The sequence below is a fragment of the Herpailurus yagouaroundi genome, unplaced genomic scaffold, assembly GCF_014898765.1.
Source record: "Herpailurus yagouaroundi ecotype Mexico unplaced genomic scaffold, PumYag 142, whole genome shotgun sequence".
NCBI classification, from domain to species: Eukaryota; Metazoa; Chordata; class Mammalia; order Carnivora; family Felidae; genus Herpailurus; species Herpailurus yagouaroundi.
In genome coordinates, this window is record NW_024412397.1 from 51,382,888 (window position 1) to 51,410,588 (window position 27,701).

Consider the following 27,701-nt stretch of genomic DNA (forward strand, 5'->3'; position numbering starts at 1 on the left):
CTGCATTTAAGCAAAATTAAACTTTTAAAAAATAAAGTATAAAATGTTTATGAGTTAAGATTCAGTTTTGATCCTCAAATCAAAACACATGCCTCAGTCTGTCCTCAAACCACACACAGGATTTTAAGTCCTGCCCTTTTTTCCCCCGGAAGCCGAAAAAACCTCTAAATATGCTGACAGGCAGTCATTTTTCTACCCTCTCTAATTTTTCTTCCATTTTAGTTTAAAAAAACACAGAATTTTCATGGACAGATAATTCAGGTTTGCGCAAAGGGAATGAATACATTTGTTACAAACAAATAACAAACCTGTTAGGTTTCTCTTCCGCTCAGCAAGGAAGCTATTTGCCCCGACCACAAATGCTAATGAACTGCTTACATGCACTGGGGTGTGTGCGTCTGTGTTTAAAAATAGGATCTGGGTATAAAGCTGCAAACTTCAGGGCTGCAAAGCTGGCAGCTTGGTATTACATAAAAATACCCAGCTGATGGACATCCAGAACCAACACTTGCTGTAATAGCACACAGCATTTTCGTCAATTTTTACTCTTATCAGCACAAGTTGTTAACCAGGAAAACGGTGCCAGAGCCATCCTCTCTTAGACTAGAAACTGTCTATCGATGCAGACCTCTGTCTGTAGATCCCTCTCCTGTGAGGAAAATGAACATGAAACAGAAGAGTTCCTAGCAGTCTGTTTTTTTCATGGGCTCCGCTTTACTAGAAACTGTTTAACAGAGAATTTTTCTTTAGAATAATTGCTGCTTCAGATATTATAGCTAAAGGGTCAGCCCTCTTCAAGTACCCAAAGCCTAATTCCCTTGGATAATCTGACAATAATCCCTTTTCTACAAAAGCATTTTGGTACCATCCCTTGGCCTGGACCATCAACCTCCTTCTCTCTTAATGCCACCCATCCTTCAGGGTCCACTCCAAGATGACTACTCCAACTATGCTCAGCCTTCCCAGATGATCGGATTCCACACCACACCAATGATAACACCAGTAACAGCCTCTCTTTATTGAGGGCCTACTCTTTGAGAGGTGCACTGTGCCATCACTGCAGTTAATCCTTAAAACTGCTATTTTACAGATGAAGAAATTGAGGCTCAGAGACGTTCAGTAGCTTGCCCAAAATTACACAGCTTGTAAATGACTAGGGGGCTGGCAGGCCAGGAGATCTAATTCCAAACCCCATGCTTTCTCTATAACTCCACATTGCTTCTTATTTACTATTTCTTTTTCCTAAATATGGTTTCCTCCCACAAGAGGCATAGCTCATGGTCCAGTCCCTGAGGAAAGGAACAGCAGCAAGGCACAGAGCTCCTGCTTGGTGCTCATGAGTGTCTGTCCCAGGCTGAATGGGGGATTGGGTGAGGGGAGATACCCCTGCATTGGTACCTGGGACTTCTGGGAATACCAGCTGCACTCCCCTGGAATGCAATAAAGACATTTCTACCTTGAACACTATTTCAGGTTTCATTACAAACACTTAGGAGATATGGTTGTATGGTGTTACCCTGGCTTCTAACGTAGCCAACTCAGTGTGATTTGATGGACATAACTGCTAGGTTAGGAGAGCTTAGCAGCAAAGTAGACCTTCTGTGACTAGGAATGTTGAGTTACAGGAGATTCTTCTTGAGAAATATTCAGATTTCTGTCTTTCTTCTTTATCCTCATTACCTTAAGATGGATGACTGCTGGGAAGGACAACTGAGTACAATTTCCCCGTTCAGGGAATGATCTGGAGGAAACACAACTCATTGAAATTAAAAGATGGCTTCTGCCACGGAAGCTCCATGACTGAGGATAAAAAACCCAAGCAGAGAATGACCCAAGCTGAAACTGTCCAGGAACACGCTTTCTATAAAGTAGCTCATGAGTGTCATGGTCACAGCCACGGTACAGACCTATGTGGGTGACTCAGCAGTTCCCTGACTTGTGCAGCAAATTCTCTAGAAGGAACTAAGTTATATCCCAACTTGTAGCTGTCTGAGTGACATAAAAGGAGAAGTAAAAACACAATTTTGAGAAAAACAGTATGGAGTTGCCTTTGCTAACTCTGATACATAAAGCAGTTTCTATTTTCTTTCCTTTCTAACTTCTCCTTCAGAGAAACATCTTCTTTGTCTGAATATTTCTTTTTCTTCCTTTCTTTTTTGCAATGGACAGAGTTTCTCTAGACTTCAAAGGGAGACATGGGAGGGGAGAACTAGGTCTTATCTTTCTGCCTCTTACAATGTGCGGTTACTAGAATCTTATTAGCAAGAAAGAAGAATCACTGTACAAGAGAAAACACACCTGGAAAATATCCACACTTTAGTTTATGAAGACTATGTTTGGAAACCAAAACTGCATGTTGTATTATCTTATATTTCTAAGTAGATGCCTGAGAGATGGGGGCCCCTGAAGGAGGAAAAAGGGGCAAGACGATCATCTTGTGTCCACTTGCACTTGGTTCCCTCAACCTCTCCCCACTTCATCCTGGACAGATGACACCCACGGAGAAGGCCATGCTGATCTTCAGGATTTTAGGCTTACAGGTAGGGATCTGAGTGGTAGCAATGCCTTAAGTGCAGAATGGTTTTAGAGTCCCTGGGCACCACCTGATTGTCTTTACAGAAGTCAGCCCTGATCTACAATCCATCCATCCATCCATCCATCCATCCATCCATCCATCCATCCATTCTCTCATTAATTTATTCAGTAACTTCACTTGGTGCCTAATAAGTACCATGAGGCTAGATGCTAGATGGGAGATATAACAAACTAAAGATAGGAGTCTCTTGTCTTCATGGAACTTATAGTTTGGGTGGTAAGACAGACAAGCCCACTTGCCATAATGATACAGTGTGACAGGAGCACCTAACTCAGCCTTCAGGGCGTTCTTGCAGGATGTATGTCTGAATGAAACATGAAGGGAAAGAAGGTGTCATTTTAGGTAGAGAGCAGAGAAAAGGTGTTCCAGGCAAATGGACCAGCACACGCAAAACATGCCAGAGCTGAGAAGGGCTTTCAAATGTCATAAAAATGGAGGAAACATCTGTACTTTAAAAACAAAGAAAAAAAACCTCTCCTCTAAATTTGGATCTTTCTGTATCATTCTAAAGGCGTCAAGATTCAGATCTTACTTCTTTGCAGTGGTAAGAATTACAAAATCCCATATGGTGGTATGCTCTTCAAACCTTTGTCATCTCTCTTTCAGTAGTAAATGTTTGCTTTCATGGTATCACATAGTACTAAGCCCTAAAGGTACTTATTAAATGGCCATTTGCCAAGTTTCTCCTTTATCTGAGTTTGCTGGAAACAGTCAAGGAGAAGTGAGCAGTGACCTAAATAACTTGGTAAAGGAGGAGAGCCAGTCTGAATTACCTGGGACATAAAAGACCCTCCTTTTCCTCACTAGGATCCCTCCCTACTCCTTGTCCTGCCTTACCACAGTTTAACAACCTTTCTTAACACTTACTTTGTTAATACTAAGTTGGATTAACTAATCACAAATGGATAAAATTACATGGTAATTTTCCAAATTCCCACTGTGCTCAAATTCATCAGTCAACACACTATAGGACACACATAATTTTCTCCGTGTGTGACCTCAGAGATGAGACTTCCAAGCCTCACCTATATTGAGTATTTTTAACATTTTGCCATTCTAATGGCTATAGCTGTATACATGCAGTTATGAAGAGGAAACACAGAAATATGGCCACTATCTAGTAGGACTAGATGGACAGGTGGTTCAATGACATCATCTTTGCTCATCTCAATCACCTTGAAAAATGGCATTATTAATTGCCATTTTAAGAAACAGTAAACTCAAAGAAGTTATGCTTCATACCCAGGTTACACAACCATGCAGAGGACTTAGCATGATGCCTAGAATATCAACAAGCACTTAATAAACATTAATTGTATTACAAACAGCAGAATCAAGAATGAACTTGACCATCTGGCTCCAAAGCCCATTCTCATTTCAACACATTGGGTTTCCTCAGGAAGCTTCTAGACACTGGGAGAGAGGAGACAGAAGTTATAGCTTGGGGGGAATTCACTTTGAATCTTTCTCTCCCCAAGGAGAGTAAATCTATGAACCAAGAACCTGTGGGAATTCTCAACTGTTAATCTGTCAGTTCTGAGGGAAGGCAGCCGAGATGACTGCTGAGTGAAGGTTTTGAAGATTAGCAGACCCCACGTCTGCCTCTTGCTAAAACCAGATGACATGCCTGTCTCACATATCTTTGATGGAAAGGCTTCTATGGCTGTTTTCTGTAAAAAGGTTTATGTAGCTTGTGATTCTGAATCATGACACCTTTTACCTGCAGTATCTAGAATGGGTGTGGTGGTGATGGTGGTGAACCCGCTTTGTTTGCAAGTCTGAGGCAATAATTCTCCACTGACCTGAAACCAGACACATTGAAAGAATACCTAACATCCTATAAAGTATTGTTGAGGTGGCAGTGCTCCCTCTGTGTTTAACTTCTGCAGGGCAATATTTTTATGGAGCTATATAAACAACAGTGGTCACAGTAAATGTGCTGAAGAGGAAAAAAGGGAACTGGCTGCCCAGTCCCTGAGTAAAGTAAGTCGTATCTCTGGAGACTGTGTTTGGCTTACCCTGTGTCAGTACAATTTTCCTGTGTGCTGACTCAGGGTTTCCATAGCACCTCTTAGAGAGAAGATGAAAAAAGAGGGTGGAACTAGAAACAGGTAGGAAAATGCAACAGTGAGAAAAATTTTTATAAGTCATAGAGGACCTTTCTTATTGTTGAAATGAGTCAAAAGGACTCTGATCCCACAGCTACAAGAGGCTCAAGACACAAAGTTTATCATGTTGCTTACTTGTGCGTTTGAGCTGAATTAATGAAATACTTCATACTTGCAAACAGGGGTGTCTTTTTTTTTTTTTTTTTTCATGTTTAAAGTCATAGAGAAACCTGCCATTTGGAAGGAAAAAGGAAAGAGTACTTACCTTTGTATCCCAAAATGGCTACTGTGATTGTTAGCAAGGCACACAAAATGTATAATAATATGATAGAAAACTTCAGTGCCCAGTTATTTTTACATTTGGTACACTGCGTTCCTTCCTGGATACCTGTAAGAGAAGTCAAATTTTAATAATAGTAACCAGAGATCTCATTTTGAAAACTATCTTTCTGCATGTTGCTTCAAACACTATGATTAGGAATAATTTTTCTAGGGCACCTGGCTGGCTCAGTTGGTTAAGCATCCAACTCGTGATCTCAGCTTAGGTCTTGATCTCAGGGTCTTGAGTTGAGTTCAAGCCCTGGGTTGGGCTCCATGCTGGGTATGGAGCCTACTTTAAAAAAAAAGTAATTTTTCCACATGCCTTACTATAGGATGAGTGGTATTTTTTTTAAGTTTATTTATTTTGAGAGAGAGAGAGAGAGAGAGAGAGAGAGAACACGCATGCATGCAGGGGAGGGGCAGAGAGAGAGAATCCTAAGCACACTCTGCACTGGCAGTGCAGAGCCCAAGATGGGGCTCGAACTCATAACCCGCATGACCATAAAAGATCATGACCTGAGCCGAAACCAAGAGTTGGATGCTTAACTGACTGAGCCACCCAGGCTCCCCAGAATGAATGGTATTTTAAAATTAAACATACCACTTTAGCAACACAAAGACTTTGAATAATGCCATTATGTTGTAATTTAATGTTGTTGTATTTAATGAGATTGGGCATTTGCATATAACTTTGTCTCAGAATAATTTCAGATCAAATTCCATAATTATAATAAAAATCTCTACATGACAAAAAAATAATTATAATTTCAATAAAAATCTCTACATGACAGAAGATTTTAAACACCCAAATCTACTTGTTTCAGCTATTATTGGACCTATCACAATTCAAACACACCAATCAAAAAAACTGTGGCCTGTCCCTTAATGTTTGTTCAGTGGTATACTCGAGCTAGTTCCTACTGGCTTTACAAGAGTCAGCTGTTAAGTGTGTGGGAATCTGGGTAGCTGGTTGTTTAACTGTTGGTAGCTTGAAGTCAGCCCAGGAGGGAGTGTTTACACCATGGAAATTAGCAACCACCATAAACTGTGACATGCATTCATCCCCCCCACCCTCCCAACACCGAACTGGTTTACTATGCCACTGGCTATAATGTACTATATAACCTGCAGCAGAAAATATAGGTAACTTCATGATTAAAATGCTCAATATATAACTATTGTTGTACATTATATATATACAGAAAACAGACACTGACCCTTATTTACGTTATCACAGTGACTTGAATAATGACTAGGAAACTAGAAAAACCAGACATTTTTGATGAAAGGAGGTAAATTTTTACTGCTTACAGTTCAACTTTTTTTTTTTAACGTTTATTTATTTTTTTGGGACAGAGAGAGACAGAGCATGAACGGGGGAGGGGCAGAGAGAGAGGGAGACACAGAATCGGAAACAGGCTCCAGGCTCCGAGCCATCAGCCCAGAGCCCGACGCGGGGCTCGAACTCACGGACCGCGAGATCGTGACCTGGCTGAAGTCGGACGCTTAACTGACTGCGCCACCCAGGCGCCCCCAGTTCAACTTTTTGAAAAGCATTCTAGTCTAAGTGGTAAACCACCATCACTTCTGCAAGTCACTCTAGAAACTAACCTATAAAAAGGGAACTTTCCATTAAATTGATTAGAATCACAGAAGACAAAAACGGTGGACATTTAAATGTGAAAATCACATTGTAAGAAATATCGGGAGATTCCTTGTTTTCCTATGTGTGTCTTACTAATAGTGTCCCACAGGAGCAACAGCACATAAAGTACTGATCTCCTATAATTGTGCTCAATAACTTTTGATGGGTAAGTCGTGAGGATTAAGCTTCAGCCAAAGCTCCCCCCTTCTGGTTTGCAATTTTACGCATAGTGCCCTTCTTCAGTGAAAAGAGTTCTTCAGCTGTGTTTAATGCAAAATGATGAGAGAAACAGCATAGAACAATGACTCCATTTTAACTTTCAGGGTTTAACCAATCCCTCTGGTGTTCTGTGCTACAGACCCAAGGGGAGGGGGTTCAATCCATCTGTTCCATGACTTAGAGCGGTGATTCTCAAGCTCTAGGGTACATCGGAGTCGTCAAAATACAGCCTTTCTAATTCAGGAGGCCTGAGAAGGTGCCTGAGAATTTGGATTTCTAACAAGTTCCCAGGGGATGCTGACACTGCTAGTCTGGCCACCTGCTTTACAACAGTGCTTCTCAAACTATAAAGTGCTTACAAAACACACTATCAAATGCAGATTCTGATTTAGCAGGTCTGAAGTAGGAGCTTGCATTTCTAACAAGGTCTAGAAGATGCTTAGTTGGAGACACACATTATGAGGAGCTAAGGTTTACTGAGAAGATGATGATGCCGGATCAACCTCTGGGTAGCCAATCCCTTGAAGGTGAAGCTGTAAAGTCAGACTCAATGGTCAAACAGACCTAGAGAAAATCAACTTCTTTGTTATCAGTTTTCCTATTTCTTTCACTCTGTTTCCTTTTCATCCTCCTTCTTTAATTGCCACCTGTATGTCTCCGCACCACCTCTCCTGTCCAAAACTACCTCGGTACCATCTTCACCAAACCAGATCTCTAACTTCCACCAATGTCCGTATTTCCATCCAACCTAAATAGTACCACTATCTGAGTCCCTCACTCAAAGACACACTCAAGTCTTCTTTTGTACTTATTCTTTAATTCACTCAGTTGCCAGGCTCTGCGAATCCTCCCTGGGGATATTTTTATCACTATTATCTCATCTATAGTTTCTTGCTGTTCATTTACTGCCTACACTGTACCAGGTTCTGAGCTAGGTACTTTCCACACAGCACCTTTATTTGTAATCACCCTTCAAGGAGGCATGGCAGTGAGAGCTGAAATGACATCCCATAGACATCACAGCCAGGATTCAAACCTGGGTCTGCCGAACTTCAAATGCCATGATCTTACTTTGCCATGGTGACTCTCTCTGGTCATCCCTTCATCTCGATTTCACTGGCCCTTCATCTCAGTGGGAGCTTCTACTTCCATTCCCACTGGAATCCGGCCTCACCCTGTACTCGGATGCTGTTGTCCTCATGACAATGCCAAAGAGAAAAAAACAAAAACACTTCAATAGCTCATCCTTGAATAAAGGATGAACACACACACACACACACACACACACACACACACCCATCAGCTCTTAGATTCTCTACAATTTGGCAGCTTAAAACAAAACAAAGAGCCCTTACATCAGTCAGAATGAAAATATTTTTGGAATTGGGAGAGTGGGGAAATGTAAATAGACCCACAAATATGCCACATCTCATGTTCAGAAACCATAAACTTGCTTTGGTGGCAACTATAAACACAGAAAGATGATAGACACAGCAATGCTGGACCAACCTCCCTTGGAAAGACTGGATGACATTTTTATGACTGATGGGGGAGGGGGTTCATTCCTTTTGGATTTTAGGACTGTGGTGGGTGAGCTCTTTATGTCTCTCCAGGGCTATTTCTTGCATTCCATTAGCAGAGCCTCAGAAGAGTTGGTCACCAGAGAGGTTAGGATAGATAACAGAATCTAGGGCGAGGAAGTTGCTTAGGGGTCATCTGGTCAAGTGTCATTGTGTTATTGATGAGGAAAGTGAGGCCGGCGAGGTAAAGCAAATCAGGAGCCACGCGTCCTCACTCTCAGGGAAAGGGTCTTTCCCTCCCATTCTGGCCATGTGTGCTAGGACTGTGTTTACCACCGGACATCTTGTGCATGTGGTATTCATGCAGACCTGCTCCCAGACCGCTGTCACTGGTTCATATTCTGAAGAACAGGGTCATTTCCTCGTGATGTGCCTTTTTCCCTACTGGCCTAATCAAGCATTTAATCAATATCAGATGGCACCGCCTGGCCTCCCTTTCCACTTGACACACTTTCTGTGTCTTGTTTTTTCTCTCCCCAGAGACTTATTTTTAATAAGAATTCTGTTTTATCTTTCCCTCTCTGCCCTCTGCTGGGAGGACACCTGGCCAAACATACAGATGCCTACTACAAAGAGATCCTGCTGGCTCACGTAGCTGGGGGACCCCTCCTCCTTGAACCTAGATGGTCACAAAAAACATTTGAGAGAGATATCCCCCTGTTACCAGCCTTTGTACTGTTTGTTTTCTCAGCATTACTTTCCAGAGACTGGGGACTTTGTTCCTGTTGGAGGGGCTGGGGGTGGAAGGAAGGGCAAGGGAATCAGTCTGCAGAGTGCTGGAGATAAGGCATTCTAGTTCAGGAAATGAAGCAGTTTTGCCCCTGTACCACCAGGACACTCAGCAGATCAAAAAACCTGGCCCAAATAGCACATTTGTGATTCAGCAGGCCACAGACAGAACGTGCCTGAAGGATCCATGCTTTTCTGTTGGTTATCCCTCTTAAACTAGCTCCCACTGAACTTGATTCTTGGCTCATGTTTTAAATGTGTTTTCCAGGGTCCTAGTCTTTCTTATGCAAAAGTAAGTTTGGGGGCCCAGTGAAATCAGAATCACTCCCAGTTAAGTCCTTGGGTATCGCACGGAAGTTCAGAATAGACTGACAATATGATCCCCAGGGCCCAAACTCAAAGTTCCTCGTGTTGCCCTGTTTCCAATAACACATGTTTAAAGTAAGAAGGATGGGGGGCGGGTGGGGCCGCTGATCAGGGGGCTGGCGGTTAGCTGGTTGGAGAGAATAACTGCAACACTGCAGGAATGACAGTGCAAAGGGCCAGAATTCTCCAGCAGAGAATTCCTTTCTGCTGTGGTTCTCCATAAAGAGCCCTCCCAAGTGCTGTGGTCCAGGCTCCAATCCAGTCTGTTTTCCCAATCTGTTTGGAGAACAAAAGGGTCTCCTTCATTCACTATCCTACTTTTCTGCCATCACAAGGATGGCTTGTCTTTTTTTTTTTTTTTTTAATTTTTTTCAACGTTTATTTATTTGTGGGACAGAGAGAGACAGAGCATGAACGGGGGAGGGGCAGAGAGAGAGGGAGACACAGAATCGGAAACAGGCTCCAGGCTCTGAGCCATCAGCCCAGAGCCCGACGCGGGGCTCAAACTCACGGACCGCGAGATCGTGACCTGGCCGAAGTCGGACGCTTAACCGACTGCGCCACCCAGGCGCCCCTGGTTTGTCTTTTGAAACAGACTTGTGCTGATCAATGTCCTTCCTTGTCAGGTGAAGAAGCCTGGCACTGTGGGCAAGTGTGGAGTACTCCTGGTCTGTCCTAATTATCACAAGTGTCTATAAAAGCTCTGTGGTGTTGTCATAAAAATCATATTACCAGAGAGGAGCTTCAAAAAGCTGGTGGGTTGCAAAATCCAGACAACCACAGGTTTTGATCCCAGATTTGCAGTGACCTTTTCATGTGGTTTTTTTATAGTTATTAATCTACCGCCTGGTGGCATATATTCCCATAAGCCCATGAGAATGATTTGGCTCTAACAGTAAAACTGATGAGTCAAATAAACTCCTACAATTAAAATGCCCTCAAAAACAACAAAACAGTAAGAGTTAACATCCTGGTTAGTTATTTGGATATTATGCAATATCATTAGAACAAAAGTTAAATACATGAAACACTTTATCCCACAAATAATTAGTTTTTTTGCTTATTATAAAGGCCATTTACTAAATGGTGGAATATGGATTTAGTTAGCAAAAATTTTTTTTATTAATGAGTAATTTAGTTCCCCAAATATAAATCCCAGCCCTGGACACCTTATTATGCCAAGTTTCCTAAACAATGTGGAGAATCATGAAAACGGAAGCAGGACAAGACTTGGGAATGAAATAACTTTCCGCACAAAATAAATGAAGCCTTACAGCATTAGTGCATTCATAAAAGTATATTCAAACCAGGAAAATTATTTAGAGGAGAGTTTGAAATCTTCAGTACTCCTTCTGAGCTTATATTAATATTCTGCACATTTAACAAGGGTATAGTTTTTTTCATTAAAACAATTATATATATATATATATATGTAAATATATATACCAGAACTGACTGCCATATATATACATATATATTTATATATATACAAATATATAAATATATATATATATTTATAAATATGTATATATATTTATATATATATGGCAGTCAGTTCTGGTTTGGGTTTAATGTTTTAAAAAAGAGTATGTGTTATTTGTTTAAAATTTATCATTAGTGCCCTGCCTACTAAAAAAGAACTGCTGTAGGAAAAAGCCAGATGTAATGAGCCACTCAGAGTATATAGTGTCTGCCAGAATATATACTGTCTCGACAGAACACCATTATTTTCTCTTTGTGGCTTTTAAAATAAGAAATCCTTTATTATATGAACCGTACACAAATGCTTTCGATTCTGAGGAACGGAATCCGGGCTCATCAGGGAGTTCAACCATCACATCTCCTGCATTTGTCCCTCCTCGCTGGCTCCCCTCCTCTTGGCTCCAGTCCTGTTCATTTTATCCTATGGACACAGAGTGAGCTGTCAACAATCCTGTTGATACATTTCAGCAGCCCTGACTACTTCATTATCTGGCACTACCAAACAATGTCCTTCTGTGATTAGGCACTGAATCTTTTAATGAAAAGGACTTATGAAAATGCAGCTCCAGCTCAGGCCATCAGAGTCTGTTGTATAACTGAGCCAGACACATACACTGCACAGGTATCTGGAGGAAGGCCACTGAACATTTGTTTAGTGGGTGAGAGTCTGCCGTTGCTGCTAAGGCAAAGAGGCACTGCTGAGGACGGCTGCTTTTCCTGAGGCCCTGATATGTGCCAGGCACCCTCTCCTGGTTACTTACGATCCCTTTCACAATTCTGCAAAGTAGGAATTCTGACTCTAATGTTACAGAGTTTGGGAAAGTGGGCATCAAAGAGTTTGACTATCCAAGCTAGTGAGCGGCTGAACTGTGAGCTGAACTCATAGTTATCATATGCTGCTTCTCCAAGCTCACTGACTTCCAGAAGTGGAAAGCAAAACAAAGTGAGATTAAGGATGCCTAACAAGATAAACTGTAGAAAACTGACAGGTTAGACTCCTAGAAGCACTCTGTCAAAATAAAGCGGTGTAGAAACATCTTTTCAAACGTTGATAGATAAGCCTTTCTCAGAAATGAGCAGTAAAATTCAGTCTCCAGTAAGTTAACTATTATAGGCCTGGGGCTTCTACTGACTGTAATTTCTCTCTGACTCTTCTGTGGTGACATACTGAAAAGCAAGTTAATTCCACCCTAAATAAATGCTCATTATCTCTGTGAGAGGTCAGGACTGTCTTGAAGGTTGGCTGGTAAGGTCTACTGGCCTTTCAGGGGAATCATCCACCAATGGTGATGGAATTTTTGGAATGGGGTGGGCCAAGAAAAGAAGGCAGCTTTATAATTTCAAGGCAAACTATGAGACGTGCAGGGGGCTTGCACAGTTTCAGCTTGGAACCAAAGCAAGTTGGTTGCTCCTAAGGAATTTTCTTCTGAACTTCTAGTACATGACACAGTAGCCACAAAAGCCGGTCTCCAATGGACCATTTAACAGGAGGTTCACACCTGCAGAAGTTGGGTGAGATAAGTTAGTGGAAAGAAGGAGGTGCAAGAAGGATTAATTAAATGTTGATTAAAAAAAAATAATTTATCTGTAGCCTCTTAACCACCCCTCAAACAAAAAATCTGCTTGAGTATATTGGGAAAACCTTTTCACAAATACCAGCTTGACCCAATGCTTCAGAAACCCATGGTGTTCTCCACTGCCATAGTAAGTTCCAGGTGGCTCAAAGTAGATTCCAAGATGCACGTCAGCTAGCCTCCTCTAACCACACAGGTCTGAAGAACCTCAGGGCCAGGAGGAGAATCAGTTGTCATCTAGGCCAACATCTGTCTTACAGTGAGGAAACTACAGCCCAGTGAACTCCACTATCTGCCCCATTCCACGGGCCAGCCCTGTCTTTAGGATTCAGGTTTCCCGATTCTCTGCCAGAATTCTAATCTAGACCCCCAAACCCTGCCCACCTCCTTATGCTTCTTTCTTGTTACATCCCATTTATTCGTTTATTCAAGAAATAAATATGGAACACCAACTATGTACCAGGCACTGGGTATAATGGTCAACAAAACAGACAACAAATCTTGGCTCTTATGGAACTTACACACCAGTAGGAAGATACAGTAAGGTGTCGGAAGGTGATAAACACTATGGGAAAAATCAAGCCAGGAATGGGCAAAGGGCTTGTGGGAGAGGAGATGGATGGCAATTTATTTTTTCTTATTTTTTATTTAAAAAATAATTTTTTTTAATGTTTATTTATTTTTGAGACAGAGAAAGACAGAGCATGAAGGGGGAGGGTCAGAGAGAGGGAGACACAGAATCTGAAACAGGCTCCAGGCTCTGGGCTGTCAGCACAGAGCCTGACGCGGGGCTCGAACTCACGGGCCGCGAGATCATGACCTGAGCTGAAGTCGGCCGCTCAACCGACTGAGCCACCCAGGTGCCCCTGGATGGCAATTTAAATAGCGTGGTCAGAGAAGGCTTCAGAGAGTAACACTGAAGCAAAAGCTTGGGGGAATGTGGGAAAGAGCACCAGGGTACCTGTGTGGAGCTCACACTGCATTCCCCAAACATGTGCTCATTCCTTCTCCAGGTCTTGAGATCTGTCCTCCTCCTCCCTGCAAAACGTTTCCTCTCCATCAAACGACTTCTTTTAAAACTTTACTCACACATTTGTGAATCCTTTCGTAAAATTAGCCCCACCCCATGCCCAGCTGGGCCTGAACCCCTTTAGTACCTGTGTGGTTTACAGTGTAAAAATCTATACTCATTTGGGTTTTTGAAGGCCATATGTATGGCTACCACCTCTTGTAGGTGTGGGAATTTTATTTCTCTGCATGATTGCTTTTGGATATCTCTAAACAAACCAGTTATTTCTCTCTAGAACCCTACACATCAAGCCGTTTAACAAAGTGAGAAAAGCAGTCTCTGTCACTCCCTCAGTGAAGGTCTCTCACACAAACCGGAAGTGGCCACTTCCCTCAGCTCTCAGGTGCTGGGATTTCACAACCTTTTCTCCCATCTTGCCTTCTACCTGATGAGTGACATGCTGATCTCACTTGCGGGCCAGGATGTATGCAGCCATCCTGGGAGAGTCATTCAGCTCAGAGGCCTGACAGTCAAAATGCAGACATTCATAACAACACTGCCTGGAACAATCAGGAGCCCACAGCCTGAAAGGAAGAGTTTTCTTTTTCACCATGGGAGGTGGGGAGTGCAGTGGGGTTTACTGACCAAAGAAACTCAAGGCATTCTATTGACCCCAGCCCAGCCTGAAATGAATCCCAAGATCTAATGTGGGGCATGCAGCAGCATTTCTATGTTTTTTGCCCCTCAGTACTCACAAAACTAAATCCAGTAGGGCAAAGATGAGAAAAGTGAACCCGCAACCCAACATCTGCCTTGAGTGTTGTTGCTTTATTTTTTTTAAAGATTTATTTATTTAAAAGTTTATTTATTTAAAAAAAAATTTTTTTTCAACATTTTTTATTTATTTTTGGGACAGAGAGAGACAGAGCATGAACGGGGGAGGGGCAGAGAGAGAGGGAGACACAGAATCGGAAACAGGCTCCAGGCTCCGAGCCATCAGCCCAGAGCCTGACGCGGGGCTCAAACTCACGGACCGCGAGATCGTGACCTGGCTGAAGTCGGACGCTTAACCGACTGCGCCACCCAGGCGCCCCTTTTTTAAATTTTTTTTAAAAGTTTATTTATTTTTGAGACAGAGAGTGTTCTCACACAAGTGGGGGAGGAACAGAGAGAGAGGGGGAGACAGAGAATCCCAAGCAGGCTCCGCAATGTGAATGCAGAGCCCGACATGGGGCTTGAACCCAGGAACCGTGAGATCGTGACCTGAGCTGAAATCAAGAGGTAGACCCTTAACTGAGCCACCCAGGTGCCCCAGAGTGCTTTTGCTTTAAAAAGTGTTATTTGGGGGGCAGCAGAGGAGCTAATATCATGATGATGGGAACCCTGCTGAGCCAAGGGGGAGTGAGTCTCAGCTAATGATAGTGTATTTGCTGTTTATCACTGAAACAGTGTTGGGACATGTGGAAATTATGCTGTGGAGCAGCTGCTGGCATAAAAAAGAGACTAATCCACTCTCTCTCACATACCTACTTGATTTTTTCAAACCAACAGAACTAGTGTTTTGATGGGAAAAAAGGGGCCTTGATGTAAATGAAAATATCAATCAGCCTGACAGACATTCCTCATTCCTTTATGAATATGTGTTTTTTACTTTCTTCAAGTGAACACTGTAGTTGAGGACACTTAAATTAAGGGAAAAGTGAGCCAAGACAGAGCAACAAATTTTACTGTTGGTGTTTTAAAGTAATTATCTACTCTGCATTGAATGTAGCCCCAGTTCTGAACCTTGATGAGAAAGGAGTCAATCAACTTGAAATGACCCAAATGAGGAAGAGTTGGCAAATAAATAATGAGGGAAATGGGGGGGGGGGGATCTATTTTACAGACTATGGCCCAGCGGTGAGAAGAATGAGGTCCCCAGATTCGGTGAAGAGCATCTCATTCACCAGCTTGTTATTCTTACTTGTTATTAAGGGCGGACAAAGGACAGAGAGAGGAAGAAATGTTTCCACGGGGCAGGCAGCTATGGTTGTAGAGGTCAAAAGAATATAAAAATGGAAACCCACTACACAAGAGAGTCAGAAGGCATGCAATGAATTATAATTGCACATAAAATAAATGGGAAGATGTATGCTTATTAAATTTTCCATGACTTTGTAAAGAGTTCACAGAGTTAAATTTAGGAAATTATCTAAAACTGAAATAACTACATAAAAAAAATGGATAAGTGCACACACTTGTATACATATGCACACACACACAAAGTGATTTTCTTGACAGTAGAAATGTTTTAAAAATGGTTCTCTAAGTCAAAATCCAAATTCACAATTTCCCATGGATTCCTCAGGTGCGTGCCTGAGCCAGCTGACACTGACTGGTGAGAACCAAGTATTTGTATCTCTTCACAACTCTACGTTCAGTGACTTTACATTGACAGCTTGGAACTGGTCACACTGTGAGTATTTACACCAAAAAAATCAGCAAATGCTACAAATCAGGGCTTTTGTCCCCTGGAAAGCTGGTTGTTAAACATCTGCCAGCACACTACTCAGCCTGGTTCAATTGACCCATCACATTTAAACAAATCAAACTGCTCTGTCCATCTGGAGTAATCACTTGAGAAGTTCGGGATCGTTGGACAGAGTGAAGATAACACTGGACCTTTGTTTCTTCTCTCCCCCTCCAGGTTATAGAGATCAGATGGGTATTCTTATTAGTGATATTTGTGCACATGAGATGTTTTGAATTCAAAATTTCCAGGGATACTTAATACATTTCAAATTCATAATCTCTATGGGGTACAATAACCTTCAATTCCTAGTGAAACTGACAATGTTTAGGATTCAATTCCCACATGTCTGTTAACTTCATACTATGGATACAAGTTTGACTTAATTCTGACCAACCAGCCTGAAAGTGAATTTTCCTCTCGCTTCGGAGATGATGTACAGAAGGGCTGGCCTAGTCTGTCACCTACATGAAGTTAGTGCAGCAAAGTTAAGAGGTGGAGCATAGATGAATCAGTCTAAGGACAGAGAGTTGTGGAGGGCACATCAAATGACAAGCCTCAGTCTGGAAGACATTCTCTTTGCCTCCTAAAATTCTGAAGGAATTAAAACACCATCTGCTAGGCCAAATAATAATAGTAATAGTAGTAGTAGTAATAATAATAATAATAATAATAATAATAATAAATTTTAAAAATTAAAAATGTCCAAGAGTCCAAAGGAGCATAAGATCTCTATACATTCATGAGATGCACAAATATCTGTGACAGCATCCATCAGACCCAGAGACAGACAGAAACAGGAAAACATCAGAAATACACCAGCTGAGCTGCAAACAGTGGAGGCAGAATACCTTTTGAACTTGACCTCTTGTAGCAGAAAATCGCAAAATTTGGTCAGGGCCATATTAGCTCTGGTTCATTACTCAATGGAGATCAGAGATGCAGACAGTATACACACAATTTCACCAATATGAACTTCTTAGGGTCAAATCACTTAATTCTACTCCATGCTCAACAAAATCCATTTTATTGCCCAAATTGCCAAACAGCTTTTAATTACATCAGTAAACTGGTTAAACAGATGGAAAGAAGAGGTTTAGGACAAGTTCTTAACAATGCTGTCTAACCCTCACCTAAGTCAGGGTTTTCTCCACTATGCCAGTGAATGTGGAATTTGAAATTTGTATCAGAATCACCCACTAGTGAGTCATTCATGTATTTCATTTCTAATTTGTAGCACATATTTATTTACATTAATTCCTAGTAAGCTAGATATAGTTTGGAATATAGTGTGAGTTTATTGCTTATTATTCTTTAAAATATCCTCTGGTCCCTTCCAGTAAAGAAGTACTTGTCTTGAGTGGTCACTGCAGAGTGGGATGCGAGGGACAGGCCTGGCTGGGCTCAGCAGACCAAGGACACACACCCCTTCTGGAACAGGGCCTGGGGCACCTGGGTGGCTCAGTTGGTTAAATGCCCGACTCTTGATTTTGGTTCAGGTACTGATCTCACAGTTTGTGGGTCTGAGTTTCACATTGGGCTCTGTGCTGACAGTGTGGAGCCTGCTTGGGGATTCTTTGCCCACTGCCCCCCTGCCCCCGTCTCAAAATAAATAAATAAACAAACAAACTTAAAAACAACAACAACAAACCAGGGCCTAAGCAGGGATCTTCCTTCCTTGAGCGGCAAGACTTCCCCATGAAGTCTTGGAAGTGTTGGAAAAGCTCTCATCCTATTGCTAACAGTCCGGCAGTGTGATCCTACAATCAAAAGACAGTGCTATTTCATTACTTTGACGTCACGGATGGCCCTGAAGAGGAACTAAACAATGATTCAGTGATTCACAGAACATCCATTCCTAAATGAGGAATAGAATAAAGTCTGGACTTAATAACTCCAGCTAGTATGTGATGTTCCCTCTTGCCAGAAAGCAGTTGTGTTGTAGCAGTAAAGCTAGTAAAGACAACCAACCACCTGTAAATACAGTCTACTGGTTGCCTTGAAACAATCTGTCACTTTATATAGCACTTAGGGGAAACAACACCTAATAAACAACACCTAGTAAAGCACAGGAACGTATACTACAGTAAAAGGAAAAACCCCACTTACAACTGTGGTTATGACAGTCCTTATAAAATTAGAAGCACTAATTTACTAGGGTATACAGAGCCCCCAATGACTATGTGATTGTAGATTTACTCAATTGTATCTATGGGACTAGCGTGTAGAAGTAAATCTTCTTGGCTTTGAGCTGGGTGGGAAGATCTGTCGGTTTCCATCTACTCTTGCTTACTTCCCAGGCACACAAAACAAGTGGGCACAAATCACCTAATGGAAATGTTTGTTCAAGTGGGGCTGGGAAAGTCAGGGGCTCAGGGAGCACTCCTCTCAAGGGCTTCAGCTGTACAGGCTTAGAGTAAGAAGGAAAGGATCTCAGAGTAGGAGACAGAAATAACCAAAAAAAAGTTTTTTAGAAGAGCAAAGATTTGTGAGTATCTAGAAATAACAAAAGAAAGGGGAGAGCTGTAGCAACAGAGGAATGAAAATAAGCAACAAAAGGCCTTGAAAGACACTATAAGGAAGGTTGATATCACTGAGTCATTTGTGTCCCAACAAGCAGGGAAATCCTGAGGTGGAATGTCTGTGCTCCATGCACTGGAACATAGAGATGATATAGATTATTTCTGTTAGTAATGAAGAGTGGGTTCTAGAAAGTAAAGAGAAAACAAACTAGAGCATGATACAAGTATCTGCACAAGTCATAGAAAATTACTTGGACATCTAGGGCATAATCAAGTAAGTCTGTTAGGTAAAGAAATGAGTACCAATGGAGCTCCTGCTGTTAAAATGCAGTGATTCTTAAGTTCCCAAATGGCCAATACTAAGGTTTTATAGCTGCACACCTGGTCCTCAGAGTAGGGTGAGACTTCGGCTTCCACTCAACCCTCACCACTCCTCCCACCACGGACATCATGGCCAGGTGCTCTTGTGTGGCCCCCACTGGGACCCAAACACCGTGGCTCAGCACACAGGTCGGGTGCTCCCTACTTGGGGTGCTATGTCTAGACAATGAAAGCATTCTTTTTTAGTAGACCCATTTCAGAGTTCTTCCTCAACCTCAATTATTTTTCCTCTACCCACCCTCATGAAACAGGTAATCAACTGAAGAGACGAAACTGACTCTATTTTTACTGCACTATCTCATTTCTAGTAAGTCAAGTACTACAGTTCTGAAGTCTCTGAGCCACAGCTGGGAGCAAACTAGTCCAACCCTTAAGATGGTGCAGAAGTGGGAGCAAAATAATTTCCCAGCTCTATCATCTTGTAGGGTATACCTATAAGTGTTATTTACTGACACTGGGCAGCACTTTTGGCAAAGCACTTTCTGACAAGTAGACATGTAACGTGACACAGGAAGTATACTGATATCGCCCAAATAGGGGATCCAGTTTTTGGTCTGATCTTCCAGCAGAAAAAAGGTTCCGGCCAAAGAGGTTAAACCTCCTCCCATCTTTCCAGGAAACAGAGATTACAGCTTTGTAGCAAAAGATAATGAATCTTTTTGAGAGACTGGTATTGTTAAATTAATTAAATCAGGAGGCCATTAGATGAGGTGGCTCTCATGCCCAGGCAGCCTACATAAGCAAACCAAAGCCTAAGTCTGTAAATGCCTTAAGGTTACAAAATCCCAACCCAAGAGTAGCCAATCACAAACAGCTAAGCATTAGCCAATCAAATATTTTCCTTTCCTTGCTTCCACACCTTCTCTTTAAGTCTTTCCCTTGGCTCCTAACCACTTCCGGTTTGCCTGCTCCAATTTGAACAGATGTTTGCTTAAACTCTTAAAATTCTTAACATGCCTCACTTTATCTTCTGACAGGATTTTCAAGTTAGAGAGGAACAGAGACTAGGGCTCCCTGTGGCCAGGATAAAACTGAAATGTTGCTCTGTTGGTGGACAGAAACACAGACTGAACCGGTAGCAAACGTTTTCATAGTTTTCCTTTTTAAAGTTCTCATCTCAATAAAAAATGTGAAATTTCTATGCAATTGAAGAACAAAATAAACAGGCTTCTGTTTCATAATGTGTATCATGGATCTTCTCCAGTTATCAAATACAAGCTTAATCATATATGGGGCACCTGGGTGGCGCAGTCGGTTAAGCGTCTGACTTCAGCCAGGTCACGATCTCGCGGTCCATTAGTTCGAGCCCCGCGTCAGGCTCTGGGCTGATGGCTCGGAGCCTGGAGCCTGTTTCCGATTCTGTGTCTCCCTCTCTCTCTGCCCCTCCCCCATTCATGCTCTGTCTCTCTCTGTCCCAAAAATAAATAAATGTTGAAAAAAGAAAATTAAAAAAAAAATCATATTTGACCATGTTTCTGATGGTCCTAGTTTTTCCCCTCCACAGAAAAAAATAGGAAGGCTTATGGATGTTCTTGACCCTGACGTGAGAAGCAGACATCTCTTTAGTCAGTGAGACTAAACAGTGGGGGAAGAGCAGGGTGGACCTATGGAAGCAGATTCAGACAGGACCAGAACTATTTCCTTAGCCACAATGATGAAGGGTTTTTACCAGTTCCTTTAGTGAGGAGGAGCTGGAACCTGATATCAAAACCCACTGTATGTCCTTTATAGTTTATTGTATATAATTATGTACCATAAACTGTGCAGGGTTTGCATTCCAGGGCGTGGGATCAGTCATTCTCAACAAATCCTTTTGTTGACTTCTCTAAGTCCCAGCTAAGAACCCCTTGAGGGCTTCTCTGCACTGGGCCCCATGGACTAATGTGCCCAGGGGAAGCAGCAACCCACCAAATTCCGCCTGGTGTGCTTCGGGTACATCTGCAGATGAGCGGCAACCAATAGATATGCCAGGTGCATAGCCTGCCTCCAGTACAGGAACACGTCAGGATGTGCCAGCACGACTTTAGGAACCTCTATTTCTATCACTGCACTGCTGCGAAGTCACTATGCTTCCCTATTAAATTTTCCTCTCTTTTCCCCTTTGCAGCTTAGACCTCATGTTGTGTGTGAGCTCTGTTCCACTAAGGACCCAAGGGGATGCGGGTGCTTCCAAATACCTAAGGCCTAGGTTGTTGTTTTAAACCATTTGGCTCATGTGCATGTCTGTAAAGCATTGCTAAAGTTGGAGGTGTTTCAAAGGCAATGAGGAGCATATGAGAATAAGTGATCTAATACAGCGGGTGAATTCCTAGCAGTTTAGTCACTGAGCATGGAGGCAAAACAGACCTTGTGTGATAACACACCTTGATGTCCTCAAAAATACATTCCATGCCTTCCTAGAGACCATGATTTATCTTTCTATCTTAGAAATCCTACAAGTAATATTTGTTAAATAGAAATTTTCCAGATTCTTAATATTAGGAAACTAAAAGATCCCTTTAAGCCCCTTTTTGAAATGTGTATATTGCCACATGCTGGCATATAGGTTAGTGCACTAGCATATCCATATGTAAGTATGGCCCGCAATTGTGATCAATCATTCAAGGAACAAGCAACATGAAAGTTATGACCTCTCCCCAGAAAAACGTACCTGGATGTACACTGGACATTATTTCAGGAGATCTCTGGGCTCTAGAAGCTCGCCATACCTAAGGCTCAGAGTTTGTGATGCCTGGCCCCTCACAGGAATATAAGGATATCATAATCTTTTCCCAAAGGAATTTATAGGTGCTAGTGAGTTCTCTGTCTGCCACACTTCAGGAGGCAAGTTCATTGACAAACATGGCTTTCCACATCCTTGGTCTCCACTGGTTCTCTTGGTTGCCCAGACAAAGCAATATTTATCTGTGAGTCCCCGATCCCAATAACTAATGCAAACGCAGCAACACATTATGAATCACAAGTATAGACCACATTAGCAGTATCATCGAGACAATCCAGTGCAGAGAGGCAGCAAAGGACAGAATCATCCAGAAGGGAGGCTGGACCCAGATAGAGGGGAAGTTGGGGAAAGCTCATCTGCTGTCAAAATCAACAAGTACAATGTTGACAGTGGAGGCCCAGATGTCCTGTTAAGAAATTTCCTACTTAAACAGTCTCAAAAAGTTGGCAACTGTCCTTGTGGGAACCAACAGCAGGGGCAGCAGCTGTAGTGAATGAATCAGAAGTGTCCTTTCTACACATCTGGCTTCATCTTCATCATGCCCCTCCTCTGCTCAAGTTCTTCTGGTAGCTTCTCATCTCACAGAGACAAAGAGCTAAGGCCCGCAAAGCCCTACACAGTCTGTGCCCCAACCCTGACCTCTCTGACCTCATCTGCTCTTTCTACTCCAGCCACACTGGTCTCCTTGCTGCACCTTGGATACACTAGGCATGTTTCTACAGGGCCTTTGCATTTGTCTTTTCCTCTACCCAGACTCTCTCTCTCTGGGATATCCTCATGGCTCCCTCTCTCCCTTAAAGTCTTTACTCAAATATCATCTTGTCAGAGAGGCTTTCCCTGATCATTCTTTTGAGAAATAACAACACTACCCATCCCTCACCATTCCCCATTCCTGTTTTATCTTTCTCCATAGCACTAAGCACCATTTAACATGCTACTTAGTTTACTTATCTTTTGTCTTTCCTCAAAAAGAATGTAGGTTTCATGCAGGCAGAGATTTTTGTCAGTCACTTGCAACTCACTACTATATCCCCAAGGGCTAGAATATGGCTAGTATGGTGCCTACCCCACGGGGTTGTTGAGAAGATTAAATGAGTCATGTCAAACCTAACAGCACAGAGCATATAACAAGAATTATGTAAATGTTGGCTATTATTTGAATTTTGTTTTATTTTATTATTTTTAAAAAATGTTTATTTTTGAGAGAGAGAGTGTGAGCAGGGGGGTGGGGGGAGAGAGGGAGACACAGAATCCGAAGCAGGCTCCAGGCTCCAACACGCGAACCACGAGATCATGACCCGAGTCAAAGTTGGACGCTCAACTGACTGAGCCACCCAGGCGCCCCATTTTGAATTTTGTTTTAAACTTCATGACAACCTAATGAGTAATTACTACTATGCCATTTTACATATTAGGAGACTGAAGCTCAGAGTAACTCACTTGAGGTGACATATTGGCAACTGGCAGAACCAGGATTCAAACCCAGATCTGACTCTAAGTTCTATGTGCTCATTCCCCTCACTCTGCTTTGTAATTCCCAGCACAGAAGAGAGGCAGCAATCCATTCATTCTGGAACAAGCCCACAAAGCCTGAGAAGGCTCCAGCCCAAGGGAGTGGGGGGCAGGGAATAAAGTCTCTCGAATCCAGAGACCTTTGTATTGCATGAATCTGAAATGGCGTGTGGCATTCTGTTTACTTCCTAACTTCACCGAAAAATGTAGAAGAGCCTGCCAATTAAAAAATGTTTTCATGACCCCAGAAAATCCATGTATTGGAGACATTTACTTAAACAGTCATTCTACCAAAACAGGAAAAAGAGGTAGAGAGAGGAGTTTATTATAACAGCTGCTTTCATACCCAAAACAAGGTTTGGCTGTTTTTGGCAAGTTGTACCGTCCTAATGTTGGCAAGAAGCTGATGGACTGCGTGAGTTTCCTTTCAAAAGATCATTTTGCTTCCTTAGAGAAACCCATGACTGGACTATCTAGTGTGAATTGCAGATGTTTGTTCCTCCTTTGCTCCTCTGTCCTCCTGGGGCTTCCACCCTGCCCAGGCCTAACCAGGTCATGAGCTTGTAGAGCAGAAAGAGCGTAGGCTTTGGATTCACAAAGATCATGGTTAGAATCCACTGTTTCTTTTATTAGCTGTGCAGCACTCTGAGACTCAGGGTCCTCGTCCACAGGGCTATGTGAGGAGTAAGGAAGGCAGACGTCACTCCTAGCATGTTACCAGGCACCGCCAGCAGCTATTATTATAATATAGTTTTTATGATGATTTTTAGGTGGCTAGAGGCTTGAGTCCCAATTTCCTCTGAGGGTTCGTTTGAGACATTCCACTTTGCAAAATGCACATAGCAGAGGATGTAAAATGCAAATACTCTCCTGAGGGCTTTTTAAAGAGTGACTTACCTGCACACCCCACCCCTTCAAACCTACAAGGTAGGCAAGAAATGACAGAAAGATAGATGTCAGAATCTCCCTGCAAATGTCGTTACTCTTGGGCTCCAAAAGGAGAGGAAAGGGAAGAGATAAAAGGGGACCTGATGATGGCCTGGAGGCTAGGGCTTCACTGGGTTTTAAACTGGAAATCCTACAGGAAGCAAAAGGCTCCTGGTTCCTAGAACTGGGGCTGTGCTGGGCTGCGCCTCCCGTGACACACCAAGTACACAGTGGCTGAAACCATTTCAATGCTAATGATTTCCAGATGACGGGAGAACAACCAGCACATGATGCACTCAGCACAAGTGAGCCCAAGGGATCTGATGCCCATCAGCAGGGCTGGTGGCCCACACTCATAAAGAACCTATATGAACTAGAAATGGACCCCCAGCAAACTTGGATCCCCTGGCTGGACTGTACTATTCCAGTACTGGATCAGTCAGCACAGAAGTCACCTCCCTCCCTCCTCCAGCAATGCTTGCTCCCCAGCATCCAAGTCTGAGGCTCACAGACAACACAGGTCTTGTTGCACAAAGGAAATGAGCTTCCCAAAGCATTTGGGAGATGTGTGCTGGGCTGGGTTTTTGGACCCATGCTATAGTGGAGGGAATCCTTGGCCACTGCTGGCAGCTTTGAAGACCTATTTTTGACTTCAAAAGCCTTTAATCCTCTGTCTATTCAGAGCCTGAACTTGGAGCATTTGCCTTTCAAAGAAAGATAGGGAAGCCAATGAGCAGCACGCGGAAAGAAGATTCAAGGAGCACCCCTCATTGGGCACCTTTAAGCCCTACTCTTTGGCTCTAGGCTGGCAAAAAGTGGGGTTGGGGGGGGGGGGCTACATCCTTCCCCACTGAGAGGACTGAGGTTTAATTCAGACATTAAAACATCCCATATCCCAAATACCAGTTCAACCAAAAGGAAAATATGTGATTGTGCACGTCAGCCCCAACCCCATATCTAGGGGTGATTGTCCAAATATTTAATAAATGCTTTGGCATGGGCACTGATCAATCAGACGGAATATACCATGGTGCTCCCTGCTAAGCATCAGCCCTACCTATATCCTGACAGAGATGTTTTAAAAATACCACAGCAATTACTTGTGGGTGGAATATCCCAGAGCAGCCAACACTTTCCACTGTTGACACGCAGCTCTCACTGCCTGGAACTTTGCCTGGAGGGCGCCCTGCTCCATGGTCACCTGGCCACACAGAGCTCAATGGTACATCAGAAGATGGACTGCGTGCTCCAGTTGTGAATTAAAAACAAGAACTGTTATAAAAGTAGACGATGAATGGCTATTTTAAGTTGCTCCACTGTTTTGGGAAAGGAGCTGTGAGGACAGGTGCCAGGGCTTGGAGAAAATTCTTCCATTCCTGTCAAATTGCGTAAAAACCCTAAGTGTATTATTGCTTTGTGAATGAAAAAACTCAGATGTGATTGCCACAGGTCCTTGAGCATGAAGACCCACATCAAGTCCCGAAGGGCATGGCTAGGGAGGGAGAAAGAAAGAAGCAAACAGCACCCAGTGCCCAGCCTCCAGAAACTTACAATCGAAGTCTTTGCAATTACTGTCATAGTTGTAGATAACTAGGCTCCTTCCATGCAACAGTCTGTCACTACTCAGCAGGGAAAGACTGTAAGTGCTAAAGGAGATACTGACAGAACCACAGTTGTTTTGTCTTATTTATTTATTTATTTATTTATTTATTTATTTATTTATTTATTTATTTATTTATTTATTTATTTATTTTAAGAGACAGAGTAGGGGGGGTGCAGTGAGAGAGGGAGGGAGGGAGGGAGGGAGAGAGATCCCAAGCAGGCCCCATACTATCAGCACAGAGCCCAATGTGAGGCTCGAACTCACGAACTATTAATGATCAGGACCTGTGCCAAAATTAAGAGTCAGATGATTCAGGTGCCCCTGTTTTGTCCTTTCAGGACTCTTCTGACACAGTGTTTTTCTTCCCAATCTATTTTCCCTTCTCCTCCTCACTCCTAGTAGATCGCTACCTTCTCCATTCTCACCTTTCTTTTCCTTCTTTCCCTAGAACCAGTTCTCCATGGCAGTCTCTTTGATTCTTAGCAGCTCTATTTCTTTCTTTCCAACAGTGCCTTCAAGAACCTTACATCTGGACCACCAGAAAGAACCCCGAGTGCTTGTGACTGAGGATAGAGTGGGGCAAGGTAGAAATGTGAAGGATGGTTTCCAACAACATGCCCCCACCAGCCCAGGATTCCTTCTGGTAGGCCAGAGCTGGATGGACTGTTCACTCTTTTATCACAAACTAGATCTTCACTAGGAGAAAAAGTTAGAACAGGTCACTTACTCCCAGCCCAGATCCATGCAGCCTAAAAATTCTGTTAAAGCAAAAAAGGAAAATTGGAGGATAAAAGGAAGAAATAAAAGGAATAAAGAGGAGAGAGAGACTCAATTTCAGAGTGATCACACTGGATACAGGTCAAGGTTCAAAATACTAAAACTGTTTTTAATGTTCCACTAAGTAGCAGCCTCTCAGTGCCTCTGACAAGTGATTTAAGACAAGTGGTCTGCTCCCAAGAGGGCTCATGAATCTCCATGCATGACGGTTAGATCGAGAGAGTCTGGAGTCACACAGTTGGAAAGGTGGCAATGCAAAGGTCAGAAATACAAAGGAGGAGTCCATCCATCAACCCTGACAGGCGGGCATGCCCAGGATGGCAGAAGGGACAGGAGCCATCTGGTAGCTTTGCTTGCAAGACCAGATTAAGAAAGCACTAGCCCAGAAACCACAAAGGAGAAGATGGAGCTGTATTTCCGGAGGAAAAAGCAAAGACTTCTACCCAAAGCTGAGGTAAGAGCTTTATTTTATTATTTTTTTTTCCAGTGATGAAGAAAGAATTCTACTTCCCTCTGATTTGAATTATTTTTAGCATACATGCCTCAGCTTTGATGCCCAACACGTCTGGCCATGTCTCTCTTCCCCTGCCTGAAATTTTTCAGTAGCTTCCCACTGCCTAGAGCGTAAAACGTAAACTCCACCGCATGGCACCAAAGGCCATCACGAAGAGACCTCTGCCTAACACTTCTTGTCTTCTTCCCGCATTCTCAGCTCAGACTTCAGAGGACTTGCACCTTCCAGAACACATTACACTGTCTCATGATTTTCCCTCTGCTTCGAACACTTTCTCCTGCTTGCTTGCCTTCCTGCCCAAATTTTACTCATCCGCTATAACCCATCTAAAACTCCAGCTCCTCTGTGAATCCTGACTTCTAAGGCGTTCCCTCTCCTGGATGCCCACAGAACTTGAATGTGTTTCCATTCTACTAATTATCTTTTACCGTAATAGAGACTAGAGCTGTATCTTTCCTTCTTTTTGCAACCAGTGCCTAGCACACAGGCAGTGCCCCCAACATATTCAGAATATTCAGATATCATTTGTTTCAATTCTACACGTATACATATTTAATTACACACACACACACACACACACACACACACACACACACACACACACA

General features: G+C 42.7%; 1 protein-coding gene and 1 long non-coding RNA gene across 2 annotated transcripts in view; one reads left to right on the plus strand and one right to left on the minus strand.

Annotated features, from left to right (window-relative positions):
* Positions 1 to 27,701, minus strand: part of COLEC12 (collectin subfamily member 12) — a 201,891-nt gene that overhangs the window by 49,661 nt on the left and 124,529 nt on the right. Inside the window, exon 3 of the mRNA XM_040479265.1 lies at positions 4,970 to 5,092. Within this exon, the coding sequence (XP_040335199.1) occupies positions 4,970 to 5,092 (123 nt within the window). The remainder of the gene's footprint in view (positions 1 to 4,969; positions 5,093 to 27,701) is intronic.
* Positions 2,075 to 27,701, plus strand: part of LOC121033124 (uncharacterized) — a 37,293-nt gene continuing 11,666 nt past the window's right edge. Inside the window, exons 1-2 of the long non-coding RNA XR_005791713.1 lie at positions 2,075 to 2,540; positions 26,315 to 27,036. This is a non-coding gene — a long non-coding RNA (uncharacterized LOC121033124). The remainder of the gene's footprint in view (positions 2,541 to 26,314; positions 27,037 to 27,701) is intronic.